The sequence below is a fragment of the Terrapene carolina genome, unplaced genomic scaffold (assembly GCF_002925995.2).
Source record: "Terrapene carolina triunguis isolate 2854851 unplaced genomic scaffold, T_m_triunguis-2.0 Scaffold629, whole genome shotgun sequence".
In the NCBI taxonomy this organism is placed as follows: Eukaryota; Metazoa; Chordata; order Testudines; family Emydidae; genus Terrapene; species Terrapene triunguis.
In genome coordinates, this window is record NW_020664980.1 from 4676528 (window position 1) to 4698275 (window position 21748).

The following is a 21748-nucleotide window of genomic DNA, read 5'->3' on the forward strand; positions in this document are numbered from 1 at the left end:
CAACAGCAGATTCTTCAAGCCCAACCATTCACCCATTTTTACAGAATATTCCCCCCACATCCTTATACACCCCCCCCCCCCCAAAAAAACCTAATGATTCCTTAAACTAGAACGGATATCTTAAACGAGTAATTGAACACCATGGGCAAGTCTTTGGCCACCAAATGAACGGAAACAGGAATGCAAAATATTCCAGTTCTCTGAATATACAAGACCAAATAAGGCCCAAATGCCAAGAGAATAAACACGAGGCTAATCTACCAAGTTTGGGCAAATGTGAATTAGAGTTCTCTAATGCGGCAGATATTACTTTGCAGGGTAAACTTAATTCTTCCTGCTGCAAATGTGTATACTTATTCCTATTTAAAAAGGATGCCTCTGTGTAACCTGCACAGATCTTTGTAAGTTCAACTGCTCATTTGTCACAACTGTATAATCATGAAGACTATGAATAAATCATTTGACAAACAGACAGAGTTATACATTCTAGACTAACAAAAACAATGTAAAATTGTTCATATAACCACTCGTTTTGAAACTGCCAGAAGGATAGCTAGTATTTGGACATTGCCTGAAGGACTTGACAAACTGTTTATATAAAGGGAGAAAGACCTTGAATTTCAGGAAATAGATGTGTAGAAAACTTTCTTCTAGCAGAAAATAAAGTTCCATTTGTACCACACTGGTTTGCAAGACATTAAATAGATGGTATTGGCAGCTGATATCCAGATCCCAGTAAAGTTCATTTTCTAAATTAAACACTTGTCTACAGCAAAAATTGCTACATAAGTGACATTTATTAATGTTCTGCTATATTTACAGTTTTAACATAGTAAAACTCCAAAGTGAATTACCACTTGGCAGAAAGCACGAAAGTGCACATTAAATCTACACTTATAATGCATCATAGTTTTTGCTAACACAAATTATAAAAGCAAGAATTACAGGTATGTTAGGGATCATCTCAAAAGTCCCAAAGACAACAACAACAAAATGATGACCTCTCTTTTGCAAGGTCAAATTTTTTTATACAAAGTTGCGTTATGATCTTTGAGCTTTACACAACCAGTATATATTGCGGAAATCCCTATATAGTCCAAAAAGTATGCAGTATGAAAGTAAAATATACTGCAAGATTTAGAAGAGACTATAAAAAAACCCAATACTGGTTCCACCTTCAAAATAATACTTTCCCCCCAATTATGCCATAAAGAATCTATTGTGCACACTGATTTTACCTTCAGGTATAGAGACAGCACAGTTTTAGATTTAACAGCAGATAGATATGTGCAAAAATGTAGTCATAACAAAACAGTCTTCTAAACTTTTGAGAACACCCCTTCAAAATAGCCAGCATTATACATATTTTACACTAAAATATTGGATTCCAGAATCATTTTTAAGATGGAGAATGAAATAAAGCAAGACTGCCCCCTACTGGCTACAGGGGCATAGCTCATGCTATACTACAAATACTATATAAGGCATTATTAGTACATCACAGACTTGACTGCAATAGCTTTTTCAAACATTAGCCCACTAATGATTCAATGATTACAGAATTCTGCATTAACTATTAAAATTTTACACCTAGAAACAAATAGAAAGAAATGCTTCTCTTTTTCAACAGTACTTTTATTTATTTATTTATTTTAAAGCAGGTGATTATTTTTTCTTCTGTGTTCAGAGTCTTGATTCACTTCCTGCAGGTGTCCTGTTACTTCTTGAGGGAGAATTCATTAACGCAGGAAGACATTTGCCAGAAAACATCTGTCAGAGAAGGATATTGAATATTGAAACTATAGTTAGATGGTTATTTTGGTTAAGAGAAGGATGTAGTTCACAAAGAGTGCAGGATGTTGGAAGACATATGACATGCATCTGAGCACAGTTACAAGTTTATAGCAATGGCACAATTACACAGTAGTTTTCTGCCTATTTGACAATTTTAGAGTTCAAACCCCTTTAGAACATAAAGCAACAGAAAAAGGAAGACAACGGGCCAGATTCTGCTCTTGGTTATGCTGGTGTAAATCCATAATAACATCACTCAAGGCATTGGAGTTAACCTGTATTTGAATAATGGCAGAGCAAACTTTGACCCCATGTTTGGTTTGATTTGTCTGCGCCCCTAATATGGCTACATGCTAGCAAACATATGGGATATTGGAGAAGCCAAACCTCCTAAACTCTCTATCCTGATTACTCTGGCTGGGATGTTTTTGCACCAAGGATAAAGTATGAAACTAGTACACCTACAGTGTAGTTTGTATCTTCTGCTTGGATACTGATTTGCCCCGTCAACTGCATGCAGTCATATACCAGGAAGATTTCCAGCAGTGATAGATAACATGACCCATTAGAACACAGTATTTAAATAGCATATGCCAAGCTTTCAGCCAGGTTCATTTTACTGTTAACTACTTTTGGCTTGCATAAAGCGCCCTCCCCAGTCCCTCAGAAAACTAAAACCAACAATCACCGTCCTAACAGTGATAGGTTCCAGAGTGTTCTGTGCACTTCTGTCACTCACTAACAGCGGATGGGATTTTATCCAAGAACAGCTCTGTTCATTTATTTATTTTTTTTTTTAAAAAGTGATACACACTGGCTTGTAATTCAAGTTAACTAAAAGCAGTATCCTCAGAAAATCCCCACTCCAAGTTCACAAGCCACTTGCAAGCTATGATCCTTGGGCCCCTTCTGGAAGCCTGAGCCATGCTTTGGAATCTTTTACCCTGTCCTCATTCCATGTCCTCACAAGGTCAATCAGTACAGGCATATTTGGAGAAGGTTCTGACATGCTGGATTCCATCACCAAATGTAAATGATCTAATTCTAAAAGGATCTGTTTTTTAAGGAAAAGTAAACAGAGAAAATGTAACACTAACTTCTTCACAAGGTCCCCAATACATAGGTAGTGATTCTTTCCACCACCTACCTTCAATATTACTACAAATTGTGTATTTATAATATCCCCTCTTTATTAAGCTCAGCATGTCTGGCTCTCATCAATGGTGTTATGATGTGGGTGGAGTGCACTAGCAAGCAAATGCTAATTAGAAGTAATATTTTCGTTTCTTCAGTGGTCAGCATTTTTCACAGCTATTTGTTCTCGGAGACTTTAAGGGCATTTTAAAAACAAAACAAGTGAAAAGTCTTATTTTAATTATGTCTACTTCAGCTCTCTCAGAAGGAGAAGGAAGTGTCACAAGGGCAACTGGAAGAGCTGGTGTTTTGTTCCTACAAAGCACCTACACAGACCATAGAGGCACAGCAGATGTAGAAACCCCAGTGAGATATGTGCAGCTATAGCAGCTGCATGGGGACTGATCAAATATGTGCTATAACGTTTTTTAGACATATGCAATGCAGTCCAAATAGTTGACTTACACAAGTCAGTCTTTGGTATTATTGCTATGGACAAATTAGCCTCTATTTCATCCTTAAAACAGCATGTTTAGAGAAGGATGGGGGTATATTCCTGGGGCTATGGGGAGAGTGAAGAGGGTAGAAAGAACTTTTTTGTTGCTTTGATTTACTCGCTGGCGGTTTGTGTATATCCAGATAGGATTTCTGTTGTTGCTGGATGACCATTATTATGCTGTTATAAGGCTTTCAGGGCACCTACAGCTCTTTGTATAGTTTGTTTTAAAACTAAGTAAATAAAACAGATGTGGTTTAACACAGGCCTGAAAATCCAACATTTTAGGGTCACAAAATCCTTTAATAAAACTTTTTGTCTTCTCTGTAGTCAAATGTACACCTCACATATAATTATATTCAATTTGAACAAGACAAAGAATCTGAAAGGACTGTCAAAGAGAACTCATATTTCAGTATATATAGCATATACATGCTTGTCAGAACTGAATAGTCTGTGTTGATTACACAACAGTCGTCCGCTCTGGCACAGCTAGTATAATTAGATAATATTTATGGGTAACTTTATAAATTTGACTCTTCTCCACAGCATGCACAAGCTTTGCCATACATGAGATGTCTCAGTCAAAGAGGAGTAAAAGGTCATAACCAGGGGTTCTCAAACTGGGGGTCCGGACCCCTCAGGGGGTCATGAGCTGTCAGCCTCCACCTCAACCCCGCTTTGCTTCCAGCATTTATAATGGTGTTAAATATATTAAAAAGTGTTTTTAATTTATAAGGGGGGGTCACACTCAGAGGCTTCCTATGTGAAAGGGGTCACCAGTACAAAAGTTTGAGAATCACTGGTCATAACCATTCTGATAAGGACTCTAGGCCCCTTCATATAGTTTTTTTTAAAATTAGGTTCTCTATGCTATGAAGACAAATAAGCCAAACACAAACAGTGAAAACAAGCTACTGTACATAGGAACAGTTCCAACAGACAACACTCTCACATGAATCAAATTCCCACCCTCCTTGTAAAGAGCAGGCAATACTCAGATCTGGTTCTGCCAATTAAAATTTTAACTTACATACCTAATCTTCACTGTTAATTATGGTCTTGTTCTCAGCCTCCATAACATCTATCCCAAAGAATCTCCTTTTAGTATATATCAGAGGGGTGGCCGTGTTAGTCTGGATCTGTAAAAAGCAACAGAGAGTCCTGTGGCACCTTGAAGACTAACAGATGTATTAGTGTACATCTGTTAGTCTTAAAGGTGCCACAGGACTCTCTGTTGCTTTTAGTATATATGTATCTCAATTCCTTTCTTAGCAAAACAAACCAGACTTTTGGTGATTAGCTACAATTAATATATGGCAATATATATGTTCTTACAATATACGCCTTCTTTCTAGATACAAATATGGAATGAAGTTAAGACTACCCTTCTCAAAACTTCTGCATTAAAGAATCAGGAGAATGAGAACATCACCATGTAGTGCTTGTTCTAGATACTAGAACCAAATGTATGAATTTAATGTTAACCTCTAACATCCTCTAACTTTCATAATAAATAATTTTTAGATATATAATCAAGTTTTTTAAATTGTGAGAAGGTAGGTAATGAAATAGCAGCTTCCCTTCACTGGCACCAGAAAAAGTAAAAGAGGAATCTGATTTGAGGAAGGATGCTATAGTGATACCAGAAGTGTTTTGAGATGCTTCTCTTCAATATTTCACATTATAGGTTTATCTGAAGAGTCCAACAGAGTGAAGTTTAGGGCATGTGGAAACATCAAGGCCTACATTTTCATAGTGCCTAGTGTTTCTGGATGCCCAACTTCAGACACCTTAAAGAGGCCTGATTCAGAAAGTGCTGAGGACCCACACTTTGAAAGACAAGCCCCTTTAATGTGTCTCAGGTTGGGACCCAAAAATGTAGGCACAAAATCACTACTTGCATTTCAAAACATAGGCTTCAAGGTCTATGCTACCAGGAACCAAGCAACTCCTATAAAAAATGAAGAGTCAAGTCACTTGAAGAGCAAGACGACCAGAATACCAGTTGCTGGGACCAGAAATAGCTTTAGTATTCAAGTATTAAATACATGGCGTACAACCAGTAACAATGTGAATTTAAGAGGGGTTCAGAGGTTACCACAAACCCTAAGAAGGGGAAAACCCAAACAACCAACCCATCACATAGCAATTTCTTTTTATAGCATTTTCAGGTTCAGTTTAATAAAGCAGAACCATTTGCAACGTGTGTGGTTCCTGCCTAGTGAAGAGACAGGAACAGGAAAACAAAGCCTTGGTTTTGAGAGCCAAACAATTTAATGACACCTGATTTAAAGTTTTGTGTTTCTACTATTGCCCTGGTTACAACTGCTTCAGCTCTGTCCTGGGGAAAACTAGCTTCATGGAGCATTGTGTTGCACTCATCATCTGGGAAGCAACTTCTTTCTTACAGGGATTTTTTTTCTGCCTCAAGAGAAAGAAAGTTAATGCTAGCCATTATCTATTGTATGAAGGAAATGCGCTAAACAAGCTGAACTACTTTAGCCTCCATCAAGGTCCCACCAAGATTTCAGCAAAGGACAAGAACAAGACATGTTAATGTGCAGCCCAAAAGTGGGTGAATTTTAGATGTTTAAAAAAACAAAACAAAAAAAAACAAAAACAAAAAAACCTTAAAATTATTCAGGTACTACAATTAGTTAAAGGCATGTTGGAGTGGCTTTCAGAGTTTCTCCCAGAACTTGGCAGAGAATGAGTAATACAGAAAACTCAGATGAAGTGCTGGTTCTGGGCCATAAGCCAAAGACATTGCTATATGCCTCTGCTCGGGCTTGGTATGTGACCTTAACTCATGTTGAAGGTATGCCACATGTTTCAAGCGCATTACTAGTTCTTAAAATCACATCCTTCAGGGTGCACAAGTGTACCAAGCAATGGGGATCTGTTCTGGTATTTCAAATCTTGGAATCTAAGGCATCTAAAATTCCCTTCATCAAATTCTGGAACAGATACTTGATACTTCAAATTAAACTCCTGCTGTGTTGTCATAGGAAAGCTGGACTAAGAAGTATGTACAGTAGCTGGCAGCCCAGGAAATAAAATATCAGCCACTGGCTTTGGCCTGTGAAATTATAGCAGAGCAGACCCAGCCTAAAGAAATTGCCCAGTAAAGTAAAACAAAAACAAAAAACAACAAAAAAACCCTCAAAAGTGTATAAGATTTACCTTTAGTAAATAAAGAGAACTCTGGTCCTGGGGAGAGTGGAAAATGTATCCGGCATCTTCCGAACCTTTGCATAATTGATAAATCCTCTGAGAAACAGCAGAAAGCCTAAGGGGGGGGGGGGGGGGGAAACAACATTTGTTCACTTAAGAAACAAAATCTATATAATTTCCAATGTTTTCTTCTCTACTTAGGAAAGGACAGTAAGACATCTCAGAATGTCTTACAGAGAAGGCCTCTGATTCTTAGCACTTGTGGCATTTAACTGAATATAGACTTGTTTCTGGACTACGATATTAAAGCTTTGGATTTCCGTATTAATGAACAACAAGAAAGTTTATTTTAAGGGTAAACCTAATTACCAAGAAGTTAGTTCTACAAATCTGGAAGTCAGCTAAAGAAATCTAAATTGCTGATCAGGATGAATGCTTTAGTGATCAAGCCAATCTAGAAAAGGTAGTAACTCAAATAAATGAGGAATAGTTTTATGAAATTTAGTCATGTTTCTTGGAAATTTATGATTATGTCACTAAAGATCCGGTATCATTTTCTATGACATATTCAGTACAATTCTGCTGCAATCTTTTTACAGTTGATTTTTGCTGGTTCTGGAGTGTTTCCTATGACACATTTTACCTAATTGAAGAATCTTGGTATGTTCTGAGTTGCTTGTACTAGGTTAGCAATTCTCAAACTGTGAGTCGGGACCCCAAGGTGGGTCACGACCCCCTTTAAATGGGGTCACCAGGGCTGACTTAAATTTGCTGGGGCCCGGAGCTGAAGCTCAAGCCCCACTGCCCAGGGCCGAAGCCAAAGCCTGAGGGCTTCAGCCCTGGACAGCACGGCTCAGGCTGCAGGCCCCCTGACTAGGGGCTGAAGCCCTTGAGCTTCAGCTTTGGCCCCTCTGCCCGGAGCAGTGCGGCTCAGGTTATGTCTTGTCTGTGTGTCCCTGCCCTCCAGGCAGTGGGGCTTGGGCGGGCTCAGTCTTCAGTCCCCTCTCCTGGGGTCATGAAGTAATTGTTGTTGTCAGAAGGGGGTCACGGTGCAATGAAGTTTGAGAACCCCTGTACTAAGTAAAGGAATTCTGCCATCTAGTGGCGACTTAATTTGTTGCACATAAAGGAGGTAGAGTATTATTTAGTACTTAGGTAGCACTTTCCGTCTGGTGCTCTCAAAAACTGTGTAAGTATCGATGAACTAAGCCTCCTGCAGTGAAAGTAGAAAAAATAATTGTAGTAACATCAGAAGTGTGCATTGTGGAACCAGAAACCTTATTGTCTGTCATGTTGCTGCTTATTTTGTGTGTTTATATGTAGATTATATATCTCTTATACATATGATTTGAGATTTCTAGATTAAGAGTGTTATTGAAAAGAGATTATTATTACTAATATATATTTGGTTGTGATACTTTTTTCTATACTTAACCTTATAGAAAATAAAGGCGTTTTATTAAAATATTACAAATTAGAAATTAGAAGCCCCAGTCCCCAAATACACCACTTTTGATGGGTTCCCTCGCTTGAGTAGGGAGTTTGCAGGATCAAGCTCCAGAACAAAGTCTTTGAAATGGAAAGTTGAAAACTGTGATACAAGAGATTTATCTTATTTACCTTATGCACCATTGAAAGAACAGACCCAGTAAGTTTCTGAATTGAATTACTTTTGAGGTAGATTTCAGTAGAAGATTAAAGGGGAAAAATATATATTAAAAATATTACTCATTTTCCCAACATGACAAACACTATGGTTTCTGGTTCCACACTACACACTTCTGATGTTATTACAATTATTTTTTCTCCTTTCACTGCAGGAGGTTTAGTTCATCAATACTTCTTCCAGTTTTTGAGAGCATCAGATGGAAAATGCTATCGAAGTACTAAATAATATTATTTTACCTCCTTTGTGTGCAACAAATTAAATCGCCGCTTGATGGCAGAATTCCTTTACCTAGTACAAGCAACTCAAAACATGCCAAGATTCTTCAATTAGGTAAAAATGTGTCGCAGGCAACACTCTAGGAACCAACAAAAATCAACTGCAAAAAGATGCAGCAGAATTGTACTGAGTATGTCTGGGGAGACTTTGGAGTGGTCTTTTCAGGCTTAGAAAGGTGGTCTTTTGTACCAGTTTCACTGTACTATCACTTTTATTCTTCCACATAGGTAGATTTACAGCTAAATATTAGCCACAGAGTCAAAGAACAGAATCAGCTGGCTACAACTCCAGAAGGCATATTTGGAACAGTGACATGCATTACAGATTGATACTACAAACTTAAGTATCACTTGGTACCCATGTAACTGGTGTTTTGGTGCAGCAAAGTTGATCCACATATTTTTAGATAATTAATTTCTCGAAGGGCCCACCAGTCCTCATGATGGTCCCAAGAGTGTCTGAGACTCAGTATAGGATTTAGAACAAATCAGTCTACTTGCATTTTAATCACTTGAGTGCCATAGTCCAGTGATTCAACTCCTAGCAGCTACTGTCAGTGTGAGGAAGTGCTGCTCTCTGATTTTCTTACTCTTTTTTGGTGAGAGGATGTGTATGCTTTTGCTCCTTAATTTTTTGATGACAGTAGAGGAATTTAAATAAACACACACAAATCTAGAAGACAATCACTACCAGAATAAAATCATTTTAAAAAGATAACATTTTGGCCATACACCTTTAAACATCTGGTAACAAATACAACAACACTTGTCTCTAAAAGTCACTTTTTGCATAACTTCAAATGTTATAAGGACTTACCTAATACAAGGAAAACCCACCAGAGCCAGTACTGACCATCAAAGTAACCAGGGAAATAGGTTGAGAACTAAAAAAGAAACAGAAATTATAACACTTGATACTTTCTGGGCCCAATCCTGCTCCCACTGATGTCAGTGGTAGCCAGACTGTGCCCTCTATGGCCTTGTCTACACTGGAGGCAGCATGTAGAATATGTGTATCCACAAGCCACAGTGAAAAGCAGGCTGCATCCACACTGTAGTGTGTAGTCACACTGGACAGTGAAAGGCTCTGGCAGTGGGATACTACACTGCTTAAAATAGCAGTGTAGACGGGGAGGCATTTCTTGGGAGCGTAGAGGGCCATACAATGTATATACCTTAAGGTTCTGGTGCATCTTTACTCTTCTTGCCTAAGCAGTGCCTCCCCATCTACACTCTAACTTTATACCTATGCTAGGGAGGCATGCGGTATATGTACTCGACACACCGCCATAAGCATAGACATAGCCTTACTGTAAGAGAAGCACACGTTACAAATCCCAATTATTAAAAACTGCTCCACTGTGACCAAGAAGATGTATACAAGACAGTTCAACACTCACTAATACCTCTCCTGAGATCAGCTAGTAGGGAGACACTGCTGAATGACAGCTCTTCCCATTCTCCCTCACCCACCAGCTGCCTAACAGCCTCTGCCAATTTTGGAAGCGAAAGGCCAGGCTTGCAGTAGTAACCCCTGCTAACTACACTTCAAGGTTGGATGATGTAACAAAACAGCAGTGATGCTGAAGTTAAGCTCTTGTAGGTATGAGGAATCCTCAAACTTGAAAATCTGTTACTGGGAAAACTGCTTCCTATTAAATGAAAAGTGCCCTTGGTGCTGATATAATTATAGAATCCAATTTCATTATGTTGTCAGTGGTAGATTATTAACTTGATTTTTCATTTTTTTAAAGTTTAAATCAGAAGAAGGATAAGTTAGAAAAACTAGATATTAAGGCTGAAATCAAATTCACAGTTAAGGCTGCCACTCTCTCTCACTTCATTTTCTTATTATCTCAGGAAATGGCACTTAGGTCTTCTGTATGAGACACCTGTAGTACCTAAGCACTGTACAATGGAGACAGTTATCTCACTAGATGTCATATTTGCAGGATCTGAGTCCTGGCACAAAATGATTAAGGATAAAGTGATGACCTTAACTCTGAATCTCTTTGCTTTTGGTCTTCAGAGCCATTTTTTTTAATTTTTTTATTGGTTTCCCTTGCACATCTGCCTGCAATTTTTCTAGTCACAGGCTGCACATGACATGTTTGCTTGGACAGAAATTGCTTTGACGTTTTCACAAAGATATAGCTTTATAATTTTTCATTCCTTTCCCCATTAAAAGCCTTTGCTTTCTTGACCTGCTTTATTTTCACGTAGAGGATTTTTTTTTACTTCAAGAATAAAACATCTGGGGTAGGTGGTATCTCTTTTAAACAAATATTGCTTAACATACAGCTACATATTACACAAGCTGCTTTACTTAAGAAAGAGACACTTATAAAAATGCAGCACTCCTCTGGCACATTATTCTTATTTATTACAATAACAAGGACCATCCTACCATCCCAGAGCAGTGTCACGTTACCAGCTCTCTTCAACCTCTAGATAGTCTATCAGAGCCCCCACTCCCAAAACACACTGCTAGATGTGCCACAGCAGGCAAGTTTACTGTTTCAGATGAGAATAAAGCAAGCAGAAAGGGTTATTTAAAAATCACACCTGAATCAAAACAGTCCCCAAGGAACTTTTGTGATGGTCAAGGAAACAGGCTAGTCTTCAAAAAGGAACTGCTGAAGGATTTAGGGCAAATTTCACTCTTGGCATGAAGAGTCAGCACAAAGCCCTCTATGCCTCACATTAGCCATGGGCACCCGCATGGCCCCACAATATGCCAACATTTTTATGGCTGACCTGGAACAACACTTCCTCAGCTCTCGTCCACTCACGCCCCACCTCTACCTACGCTACATTGACGACATCTTCATCATCTGGACCCATGGGAAGGAGACTCTGGAAGAATTCCACCACGATTTCAACAGCTTCCACCCCACCATCAACCTCAGCTTGGACCAATCTACACGGGAGGTCCACTTCCTAGACACCACAGTACAAATAAGTGATGGTCACGTTAACACCACCCTATACCGAAAATCCACTGACCGCTATGCCTACCTTCATGCCTCCAGCTTCCACCCCGGACACACCACACGATCCATCGTCTACAGCCAAGCACTGAGGTACAACCGTATCTGCTCCAACACCTCAGACAGAGACCAACACCTACAAGATCTTCACCAAGCATTCTCAAAACTACGATACCCACACAAGGAAATAAGGAAACAAATCAACAGAGCCAGACGTGTACCCAGAAGCCTCCTGCTACAAGACAAGCCCAAGAAAGAAACCAACAGAACTCCACTGGCCATCACCTACAGTCCTCAGCTTAAACCTCTCCAACGCATCATCAGTGATCTACAACCCATCCTGGACAATGATCCCTCACTTTCACAGACCTTGGGAGGCAGGCCAGTCCTCGCCCACAGACAACCTGCCAACCTTAAGCATATTCTCACCAGCAACCACACACCGCACCATAACAACTCCAACTCAGGAACCAATCTATGCAACAAACCTCGAAGCCAACTCTGCCCACATATCTACACCAGCAACACCATCACAAGACCTAACCAGATCAGCTACAACATCACCGGTTCATTCACCTGCACGTCCACCAGTGTTATATATGCCATCATGTGCCAGCAATGCCCCTCTGCTATGTACATTGGCCAAACTGGACAATCACTACGTAAGAGGATAAATGGACACAAGTCAGATATCAGGAATGGCAATATACAAAAACCTGTAGGAGAACACTTCAACCTCCCTGGCCACACAATAGCAGATGTAAAGGTAGCCATCTTACAGCAAAAAAACTTCAGGACCAGACTCCAAAGAGAAACTGCTGAGCTTCAGTTCATTTGCAAATTTGACACCATCAGATCAGGATTAAACAAAGACTGTGAATGGCTAGCCAACTACAAAAGCAGTTTCTCCTCCCTTGGTGTTCACACCTCAACTGCTAGCAGAGGAGCTCACCCTCCCTGATTGAACTAACCTCATTATCTCCAGACTGATTCTTGCCAGCATATTTATACCTGCCTCTGAAAATTTCCATTACATGCATCCGAAGAAGTGGGCATTCACCCACGAAAGCTTATGCTCCAATACATCTGTTAGTCTTAAAGGTGCCACAGGACTCTCTGTTGCTTTTTACATTAGCCCTACTGTGAGTTGCCTAAGGGGAGCAGCCATGCAGAGAGGCCTTATATCCCCTGTATGCTGTGGGGGTCCACTCCACACCGCCCTGAACAAGTCAGAGAGCAGAGGTCTTTGTGGAAGCTGAAATGTCAGACTGAGTGGTGCCACCAGTGGGTGTGGAGTGGCAGCAGCTACTCATGTGGGTTGGGGCACTAGCCACAGATGCACTGTACCCCTGCCCATGGGGTGGGAAAGGACAGGATTCTTCCCCTTCCAAAAAACCCTGCTTAGTGGACAGTACAAAGCCCAATAACCCAGGCTTTTGCAGGTGCAAGTTTTGCCAGGCAAAAAAGCTATTTAATTGTGAACTGAGATGAGCCACTTATTAAGCAATGTAGCAAATACACAGAGGCCTTATGTTTGTCTGGGCTGCCTTTTTTTTGTTTTTTTTGCACTAACTTACCCTGACAATCAGGATCCACTTAATGAGAGACAGACCAAACCCCGAAATGGCCCCATATCGTCCTGCAGCTGAAGTGGTCAGACAGAAGGACAAGAAAAATCCAATCCAGTTGAAGAGGAAAGCCACTGAGAAAGCAAAGGGAAAGCAATAGGTCAAAATGGCTGGAAGCTGAAGCTAGACAAATTCAGACTAGAAATAAAGCGTAAAAATTGAACACTGAGATTAATTAACTATTGGAACAATTTACAATTGGATTCTCAATCACTGACAATTTTAAAATCAATATTGGATGTTTTTCTAAAAGATCTGTTCTAGGAATTATTTTGGAGAAGTTGTATGGCATGTGCTATAGAGGAGACTAGCTGCTCACAGTGGTCCTCTCTGGCCTTGGAATCTATGCATCTATTAAGAGCCTCTTCATATTTTTAGGCTGTCTTCTTCTCGTGTCTGTCCACCACACACCACAGTTTTTTCCAGTGTTGGGCACATGTGTAGCCCTGCCGAGATCTTCCACAGTACATGGTTCCTCGAGGAGCCAGCAGACTAACAGATGTTCCATTGTTTGTGTTTCACCACAGTCACATGTATGTGGGTCACTGGAACAGCCCCACTTCCACATACTGACTTTTGACCTGCCCACTCTTGTTCGGAGGCAATTTAAACTTCACACAAGTTGTTGCAAGTGAAATGAGTGTTGGCTTCAACCAGGGTTTGCCCACAAATCTTTATGAACAGCAGACAAACTTAGATTTAATATCTGACCCTCTGTGCATTCTGAGCTGCGAAACCCTACATCCCCCCTTTTAACTCAGACTAAGAGAAAATGCCTCATGACAATTTAGCTACACTATATTTCCAGTGCTTTCATGCTCTTCACATACAAACGCAGAGACAACTGCTACTAGCCCTTTCCTAAAATACTGAGAGCCACTTCACTTTTAATATTAATCCATTACCAACTAAACTCAATTTTTAAGAGTTCAAACAGAGTATGGGTTTGCCCCCCAAAAATAAAATATATATATATAGTTCCAGAAGTTTGACTGAACCAAATAAATAACTAGTTTTCATAAAGAGCAGAGATGTTTTAGGATCTCTCAATGGCATTGTCAGCAGCATACTATGTGAATGAACAGCCTTGGAACTCCTGATCATCCATTCAGTTTATGCAGCCTCTTTTTTTTGGGGGGGGGGGGGGGGGGGGGGGGACGAGACAGCATTCACCATACTTGAGCACGCTCTAGTGGTACATTATAGAGTGGCAGGAGTCTCTACTGCTATTACCCTACAGCTAGAAATTTTGGTTTGCATTATGGGAGATATATAAGGCAAGAGTTGGTTTAGTAGTGAATGAAGAGGTGCATCTCCACATTCTTGTCACTGCCTTGCGGAGCTGAACAGCTCTTCACAATATGTTATTAATGAGGTTTATAGGGAGCAACAGAAACAGATATTGGGGGGATGAGCTTTAGTGAAAAAAAGAAGAAAAAGAAGGGGATGGGGTTTGTTTGTAATGAAACCCTAGACTAACTTGGAGAGTTTGACACCTGCCTGAATGGTAGATCATTTCTAGAGGAGGAAGGGAAATTTTTTCCTTCCCAGAATTTCATACTGGCATATCTAGTTTTTCCAGCTCTACGTCACGTACATGAAAAGGTTAACTTCTTCTTGTCTGGACTGAGGAAAAGTTCAAGGTTCTATTGGGTACTTACTGAAGAATGTTAGCATGAAGATGCCATCATTTCCTATCCTCAGCTGGTCAGTATCATCAAAATCATCCCGTGCCACAAAGTCATCCTCCTAAAAATGAAGAGAGAAAAGGGAATGGAGGGAGGTCAGGTTTAATGCAATCAAAGTCATACCGCAAGCCTGAGGTTTTGAGCTTACACAAGATTTTACGGGAAAGGACTATCAACTTGCAGAGATCACAAAGCTCACATTGCAAGGATACAGAATATCTTTTCATTCAAGAAAAAACTCCTTAAGGACAACAACAACATTTCTGCATCTAAGACTTCTCCCCTTTGTACCTGAACAATTGCTAAAGATAATATAAGACATGAAATACTGACTTGTCAGGTGAGATTCCCTCTTTTAGGTAGCCCCTCCCCCCCCCGAAAACAAATAAGGATACTCCCAATACCGACCACATAATTTATCTCCCTGTCTTTCTCTAACATTTTCCCTCACTGGGACAACATCATATGTGGTCTCAGTGGGACTCAGGCTCTTATGGGAGAAGAGCTACTAGCATTAGACAGCAGATGCTGGTAGCACTACTACCAAATGCTAGCTGCGATCAAGGAGCATGAGGGAGGAGGGCAGACAGCAATGGAGGAAGAGAAAAGGAAAATCTCTCGTCAGAGACAATGGATTTTATTATTCACAGACCAGAAAAGCCAGTAGGAGTGACGAGGAAAGCCAAGTTACCTAACAAGGTAGGAAAGAAATCAAAATATGACCGCCTACTTTTCAAGTTTTGTTCTTCTTTGATGAGTGGGTAGGATATTCATAGATTCTAGGACTGGAAGGGACCTCGAGAGGTCATCGAGTCCAGTCCCCCGCCCGCATGGCAGGACCAAATACTGTCTAGACCATCCCTGATAGACATTTATCTAACCTACTCTTAAATATCTTCAGAGATGGAGATTCCACAACCTCCCTAGGCAATTTGTTCCAGTGTTTAACCACCCTGACAGTTAGGAACTTTTTCCTAATGTCCAACCTAGACCTCCCTTGCTGCAGTTTAAGCCCATTGCTTCTTGTTCTATCCTCAGAGGCTAAGGTGAACAAGTTTTCTCCCTCCTCCTTATGACACCCTTTTAGATACCTGAAAACTGCTATCATGTCCCCTCTCAGTCTTCTCTTTTCCAAACTAAACAAACCCAATTCTTTCAGCCTTCCTTCATAGGTCATGTTCTCAAGACCTTTAATCATTCTTGTTGCTCTTCTCTGGACCCTATGGTCTACCAGACAAAGGTATGAAGTGAGCCTTGACCTCTGAAGCTTTGCCAACTCCCGTTTCATAACAATGAATTTGAACTACAGGAACTCACTCAAAAATTGGGTGCTGACAAATCTTCTGATGGGAGGTACTTTGGAAGTACAAATTAGTAAGTCGTAAGATAAACAGCGAAGCTACACATGTAGCCTATATCAGCTTGCCAAATTAATCAGTACTGCATGCACTAGTGCAGGGGTAGGCAACCTATGGCACGTGTGCCGAAGGCGGCACACAAGCTGATTTTCAGTGGCACTCACACTGCCTGGGTCCTGGCCGCCAGTCCGGGGAGCTCTGCATTTTAATTTAATTTTAAATGAAGCCTCTTAAACATTTTTAAAACCTTATTTACTTTAGATACATATTATAGACTTATAGAAAGAGACCTTCTAAAAACGTTACAATGTATTACTGGCACGCAAAACCTTAAATTAGAGTGAATAAATGAAGACTCAGCACATGACTTCTGAAAGGTTGCCGACCCCTGCAATAGTATTATTGACATGTCTTACATCATGCCAGTGGACCAGACAAAAAGTTTTTCAAAAAAATATTGTAGAACACTGGAAAAAAAAAAACAATGAGAAAAAATAAATCAAGATTTTGATTAACAAAGTATTTAGGTTAATTCAGTTATATAAATTCTACAAATGGACCTTTAGGGACATTCAGCACACAAAGTGAACTTACTCTTCCAGGAACCAAGGGAATGGTAGCTTCAGCCTTACTTCGCTCCGCTTCATCGTAACTAGGCAATGTTGTGGCCACATTGTAAGAAGGGGGCTTGGGAAACCCTGATTCATCTTTGTAGTCAAAATACTCTGCAAAGAGAGAGTTTACATGAATTGTAGGATGTAATACGCCTCTGACGCCTGATATAAGCAGCTCTATAACCAGCAAAGAAAACAAAGTACGAAGAAGATCATGATTTTAAAATTACCATGTATTCTTTGGTGAAAGACTGTAATTTAAACTCACATGTATTGAACTATAATGCCATAATAAAGAAAATATTAAAGCAAATTTGAGACCTACAGTAGGATACTAATAGACTTTCAGAAGGGGAAGGGAATTCACCCTAAATAAATTAGTATGACAGTCATCTTGACCTAGACAAGGAAAAGCAAGAAAAGTTGAAACCTTGTTAGAAACATATGCACACTATGATACCACATACAGAGGTTCTTGAGCTTTTTAAGGACTGAAACATAAAGGCTCCACAGCAGATACAGAGTATGAACAAGACCACTTTATCGAGGGTGCACAAAGGCATCTCCCAATCTAGAGCAACAGAGACAGAAACACATGCTGTGCCTCCTCTGATTTCAGTAAGAGACAGAGAAAGATATATTTTCAAATTTCAAATGGTTTTGATGAGTAAAAGAGGAATCCCCATAAGGTATTCAGCCAAAGGTGGCCAGTTTGTCTGAAAAAGACCGCAGTTTCCTTTCGAATGTCTATTTACTCCTTTGAGCAGTATAAATTGGGATAGGGAGGGGAGGTTACCACAATGATGGGGATATCTTTAATCTTCTCCTTTTTCCCCCTCTCACCTTGGTTTCCATATGCTACCTTTATGCATCTGATGTGCCTGATTCTCAAATGTGATTCTGACTTTTTATTAAGAAAATGTGTGTGTGTGGGGGGAGGAATCAGGATCTAGATTATGACCAGCATGAATGTGATAGCTCCTCTGAAAAGTATTATTGGCTTTTAACTCAGGTATGATCATGCAGAAAAGGTAGCTTCCTCATGGGCACTCTCCTTAGAAGGTTTAACCAGTCTCCATTCCCCTTTTTACCAAGAGATTATCATGTCCATGATCATAATTATCTCTATAATGAAAATGATATAATGAATGCCACTCCAAACCTTCACATAGTGCAGAATATGTAGTTTTGGTGCATGCATATTACATCTGTGTTGCATACACATCTATTTACAGGTGCCAATTCAAGGTGCTGATTACAATCTAGAAAGTTAGAAATCATAGGACTGAAAGGGACCTTGAGAGGTCATCTAATCCAGTCCCCTGCACTCATGGCAGGACTAAGTATTATCTAGACCATCCCTGACTGGTGTTTGTTTAATCTGTTCTTTAAAATCTCCAATGGTGGAGATTTCACAACCTCCCTAGTCAATTTCTTTCAGGGTGCTTAACTACCCTGAAAGTTAAGAAACTTTTCCTAATGTCCAACCTAAACCGCCCTTGCTGCAATTTAAGACCATTGCTTCTTGTCCTATCCTCAGCGGTTAAGGAGAACAATTTTTCTCCCTCCTCCTTATAACAACCTTTTATGTACTTGAAAACTTATGTCCACTCTCGGTCTTCTTGGTTTGGGACTTGGCTACCTTAAATACTGCCTTTACACCTATACCCAGGTGTGACAGCAGACATCAACTGGCTTTTACCAAGTCCTTAGAAGTGAACTCGAGGACTGGAGGAAGGGTGTTCTCAGGCCTGGTCTACACTGCGGAGGGGGAAAATCGATCTAAGTTACGCAACTTCAGCTATGTGAATAACGAAGCTGAAGTCGACGTACTTAGACCTACTCATCGCGGTGTCTTCACTGCGGTAAGTCGACTGCTGCCGCTCCCCCGTCGACTCTGCCTGCGCCTCTCGTGTCGGTGGAGTACAGGAGTCGACGGGAGAGCCCCTTGGGATCAATTTATCGTGTCTAGACTAGACGCGATAAATCGACCCCCGCTGGATCGATTGCTGCCCACCGATCCGGTGGGTAGTGTAGACATACCCTCAGAGGCAAATCTCTGTCTGTGGAAACTACTCCCTGGAGTAGGCACCAAAAGATTGAATTTGTTAGAACAAAAGTGCAAGGTTCATGTTTTGGGGCAACATTTTATCAAATGGGTCTGAACAAAGGCATTTTTTCTAACTTTTCTGATATCTTCATTTTAAACTGATGTTTGCTTTATCAGCTATGTGTTCTGATGCCACAGAACACATACTGGCTAAGTTACTGAAAAAAAATAAGCATAGCCTCTTAACGGGTCTATTTCTACTGGATTTCTGCTCTAATTAGCAGAGAGTAAGAAGACTGCCATGTTATATCTGAGTTGAGCTCTCTTCCAAGCTTTCAGCTCCAGCCACATTTTTTTTCTATAGTTGCAGATGACGGGTATTTAAAACATTGTAATGCATTCAAGCACTGTTAAATCTACAGTATCATAAAAGCATTTGTATATACTTCACAAGACAAAAATTCAGCATAATGACCAAGAAAGAAGCCCTGAAAAAGGACAGTAAAGTAAAAGACACCAGTAAAGATACCGTTAAAGATCACTGGAAGAAGCAAGATATTACTCAAATACCAGATCATTACAGACCACAAATCCTCACTGCACTACCATTTTCACCTTCTTCTGTATGCTAAGAGCACTGTAGAAAGTAACTTGAGCACCATTTTATGAAGATGACATGTTTTCTTTCAAACCACAAATAACCACAATCTCTTTGGATCAGGTCCCATCCTTCCCAGTCTTAACAGATGCTGCAATGTCAAACAGCAGTGAGCATATTATAGAAAAAGAAACAACTAAAGGGATGGGAAAGAAAACCAAGAAAAAAAACAACATTTATTTCCTTGCTGTTCAGTTTACCTGCATTCTCCCCAGAAATGCTGCTGTAAGGTGGAGGGGCATCATTCACAGTATGTTCAGTCTCTCCAGGCTCTTCCTCATTCTGCAACTGAACAGAATCATTTACATTTTAATAGGGCTGAAGAAAAAGGACAAATAAATCAGACTCCCCCATAACACAGAAAATTACACAATCATGGTGTCCTGGTCAAAATCCAATTGGGTTAGTTACATTCTGCCTACCTAAATTACCCCTGCACTTTCAGGTGCATATGGCAATCTCTTCTTGTCTTAAACTGTTGTACAGAAATGCAGTGCACTGTTAAACACTTGACACATTTCACCTCAGAGGTAGCCAAAGTAATCCCATAGGTAGATTTTAATCAACGTGCCAGTTATGATAAGTTTGTATGCTAAGTCATATTTCTACATTTCAGGTTCCAGATTGCTACAGCGCATCCATGTGTATTTACTGTTGTACCTTTCCACTTCCTCAGCACTAATTTAAAAGCTATCAGGTCATGCTAATTGTGACAAGACCAAATTGCATTTGTTTTCATAAAAAGAGGAAATGGTAGGAGACATTCAGTCAAAATCTCCATTACCATCTGTGGCTTTGCTAAGAAAACTGGTGCTCAGCTGAGTTATGCAAAATAAACTGTTTATCAGTCAGTCATGCTGTGGATAAGAGGGAATCCAGTGGTGAGATTTGTAACTGTACACTCTGTTTTGAATTAATACACACACACAGTATAAATAGGCATACAGCTTTTCATATATACAGTATGTGACTTGTATTATGTAGAGTTTGCAAACATTCTTTGATCATAAAAGCTGGCAATACTGGGTTAGGCATGTCCAAAGAAGAGTGTATTAGCTATCATCTAGCTACTTCACTCTTTCTATTGCACATCACTGAAACACCACACACACTTGCATAACAAATAGACTCTCAGATTTAGAAAGATTTCTTGGGACTGAACCACTTTCCTACATCTGAAAAGAGAGATTTTTTTTAAAATCATAATTAAATGACAGTAACACTGCAAATGGCAATTCTTTTCTTAATATCTTCCTTGACTACCCTTCATGCATAATAATGCTAATATCCTTGAAGCCATCTGAGACATTTTTCTTCCTTTTCTCTACTGAGACACTTATGACCTCTTTTCACTATAGTATCTAACTGCCTCCCAAGTACTTAAAAACAAAATTTTCTCTCTCTTCCTCTTCAGCTTGCAGAAGTAACAGATCTATTACTTTTAGGATTGGGTTTCTGTTTTAGTTGCACATATGTGAAGACCTTGAAGGTCTTGTTTTACATGAGCTTGGTCTATATCTTGTGTTCAGTATGTATTTTTTGCTGTTCATACAGTCAACAGCTAAGGCTCAAACTGCATTCACACTGCTTCTGAAAGTCAACCTCAAAAACTTTAAGGACCACATATTCAAGTAATGTATGTGTGCAGTTAATGCATGTGTGCATCGCAAACATGTGTGTGTCTAGGTTACTTGAAAATCAGGCCCTAGAAGTTTGCTAGAAAATATTTGGGGGTCAGATTAAAAAAAAAAAAAGTTAAATGGACAATCGCATGCCTAATTCAGTTGTAAAATTATCATGATTGCATACACAACAGGTAATTGTGCATGCAAATGGCTAATTAGGTACAATATAAAGTCTCCCTAAATTCCTCAAATCTTCATTCTGGAGATGAATTACTAACTCCACAAGCCTCCAAAATTGCCATTATTCTGACACAGTGGCTTTCAACCTTTCCATAACAAGTCTCCCTTTTCCGTACCAGGATCCCCTCCACTTCCACTTAGGTCACCCTCCCCTTCTAGCTAGGATACCACTCATTTACCAATATGGGCACACTGGTAGCAACTTAGGCCATGTCTACATTTACTAGATAAGCTGCAATCAATGCAGCGGTGTCAATTTAGCAGGTCTAGTGAAGACCCACTAAGTCGATGGGAGAGCGCTCCCCAAGTAAGGTAAGTCGGCAGGAAAGCATCTCCCGTCGACACAGCGTGG

General features: G+C 39.9%; 1 protein-coding gene across 1 annotated transcript in view; it reads right to left on the reverse strand.

Moving 5' to 3' along the window:
* Window positions 1–778: 778 nt before the first annotated feature.
* The window catches only part of NDFIP1 (Nedd4 family interacting protein 1), a 32252-nt gene continuing 11282 nt past the window's right edge, over window positions 779–21748 (reverse strand). Inside the window, exons 2-8 of the mRNA XM_026659401.2 lie at window positions 19732–19819; window positions 16804–16934; window positions 14825–14912; window positions 13113–13237; window positions 9363–9429; window positions 6611–6716; window positions 779–1770 (exon numbers count right to left, since the gene is read on the reverse strand). Of these exons, the coding sequence (XP_026515186.1) occupies window positions 6613–6716; window positions 9363–9429; window positions 13113–13237; window positions 14825–14912; window positions 16804–16934; window positions 19732–19819 (603 nt within the window). The 3' untranslated portion in view covers window positions 779–1770; window positions 6611–6612. The remainder of the gene's footprint in view (window positions 1771–6610; window positions 6717–9362; window positions 9430–13112; window positions 13238–14824; window positions 14913–16803; window positions 16935–19731; window positions 19820–21748) is intronic.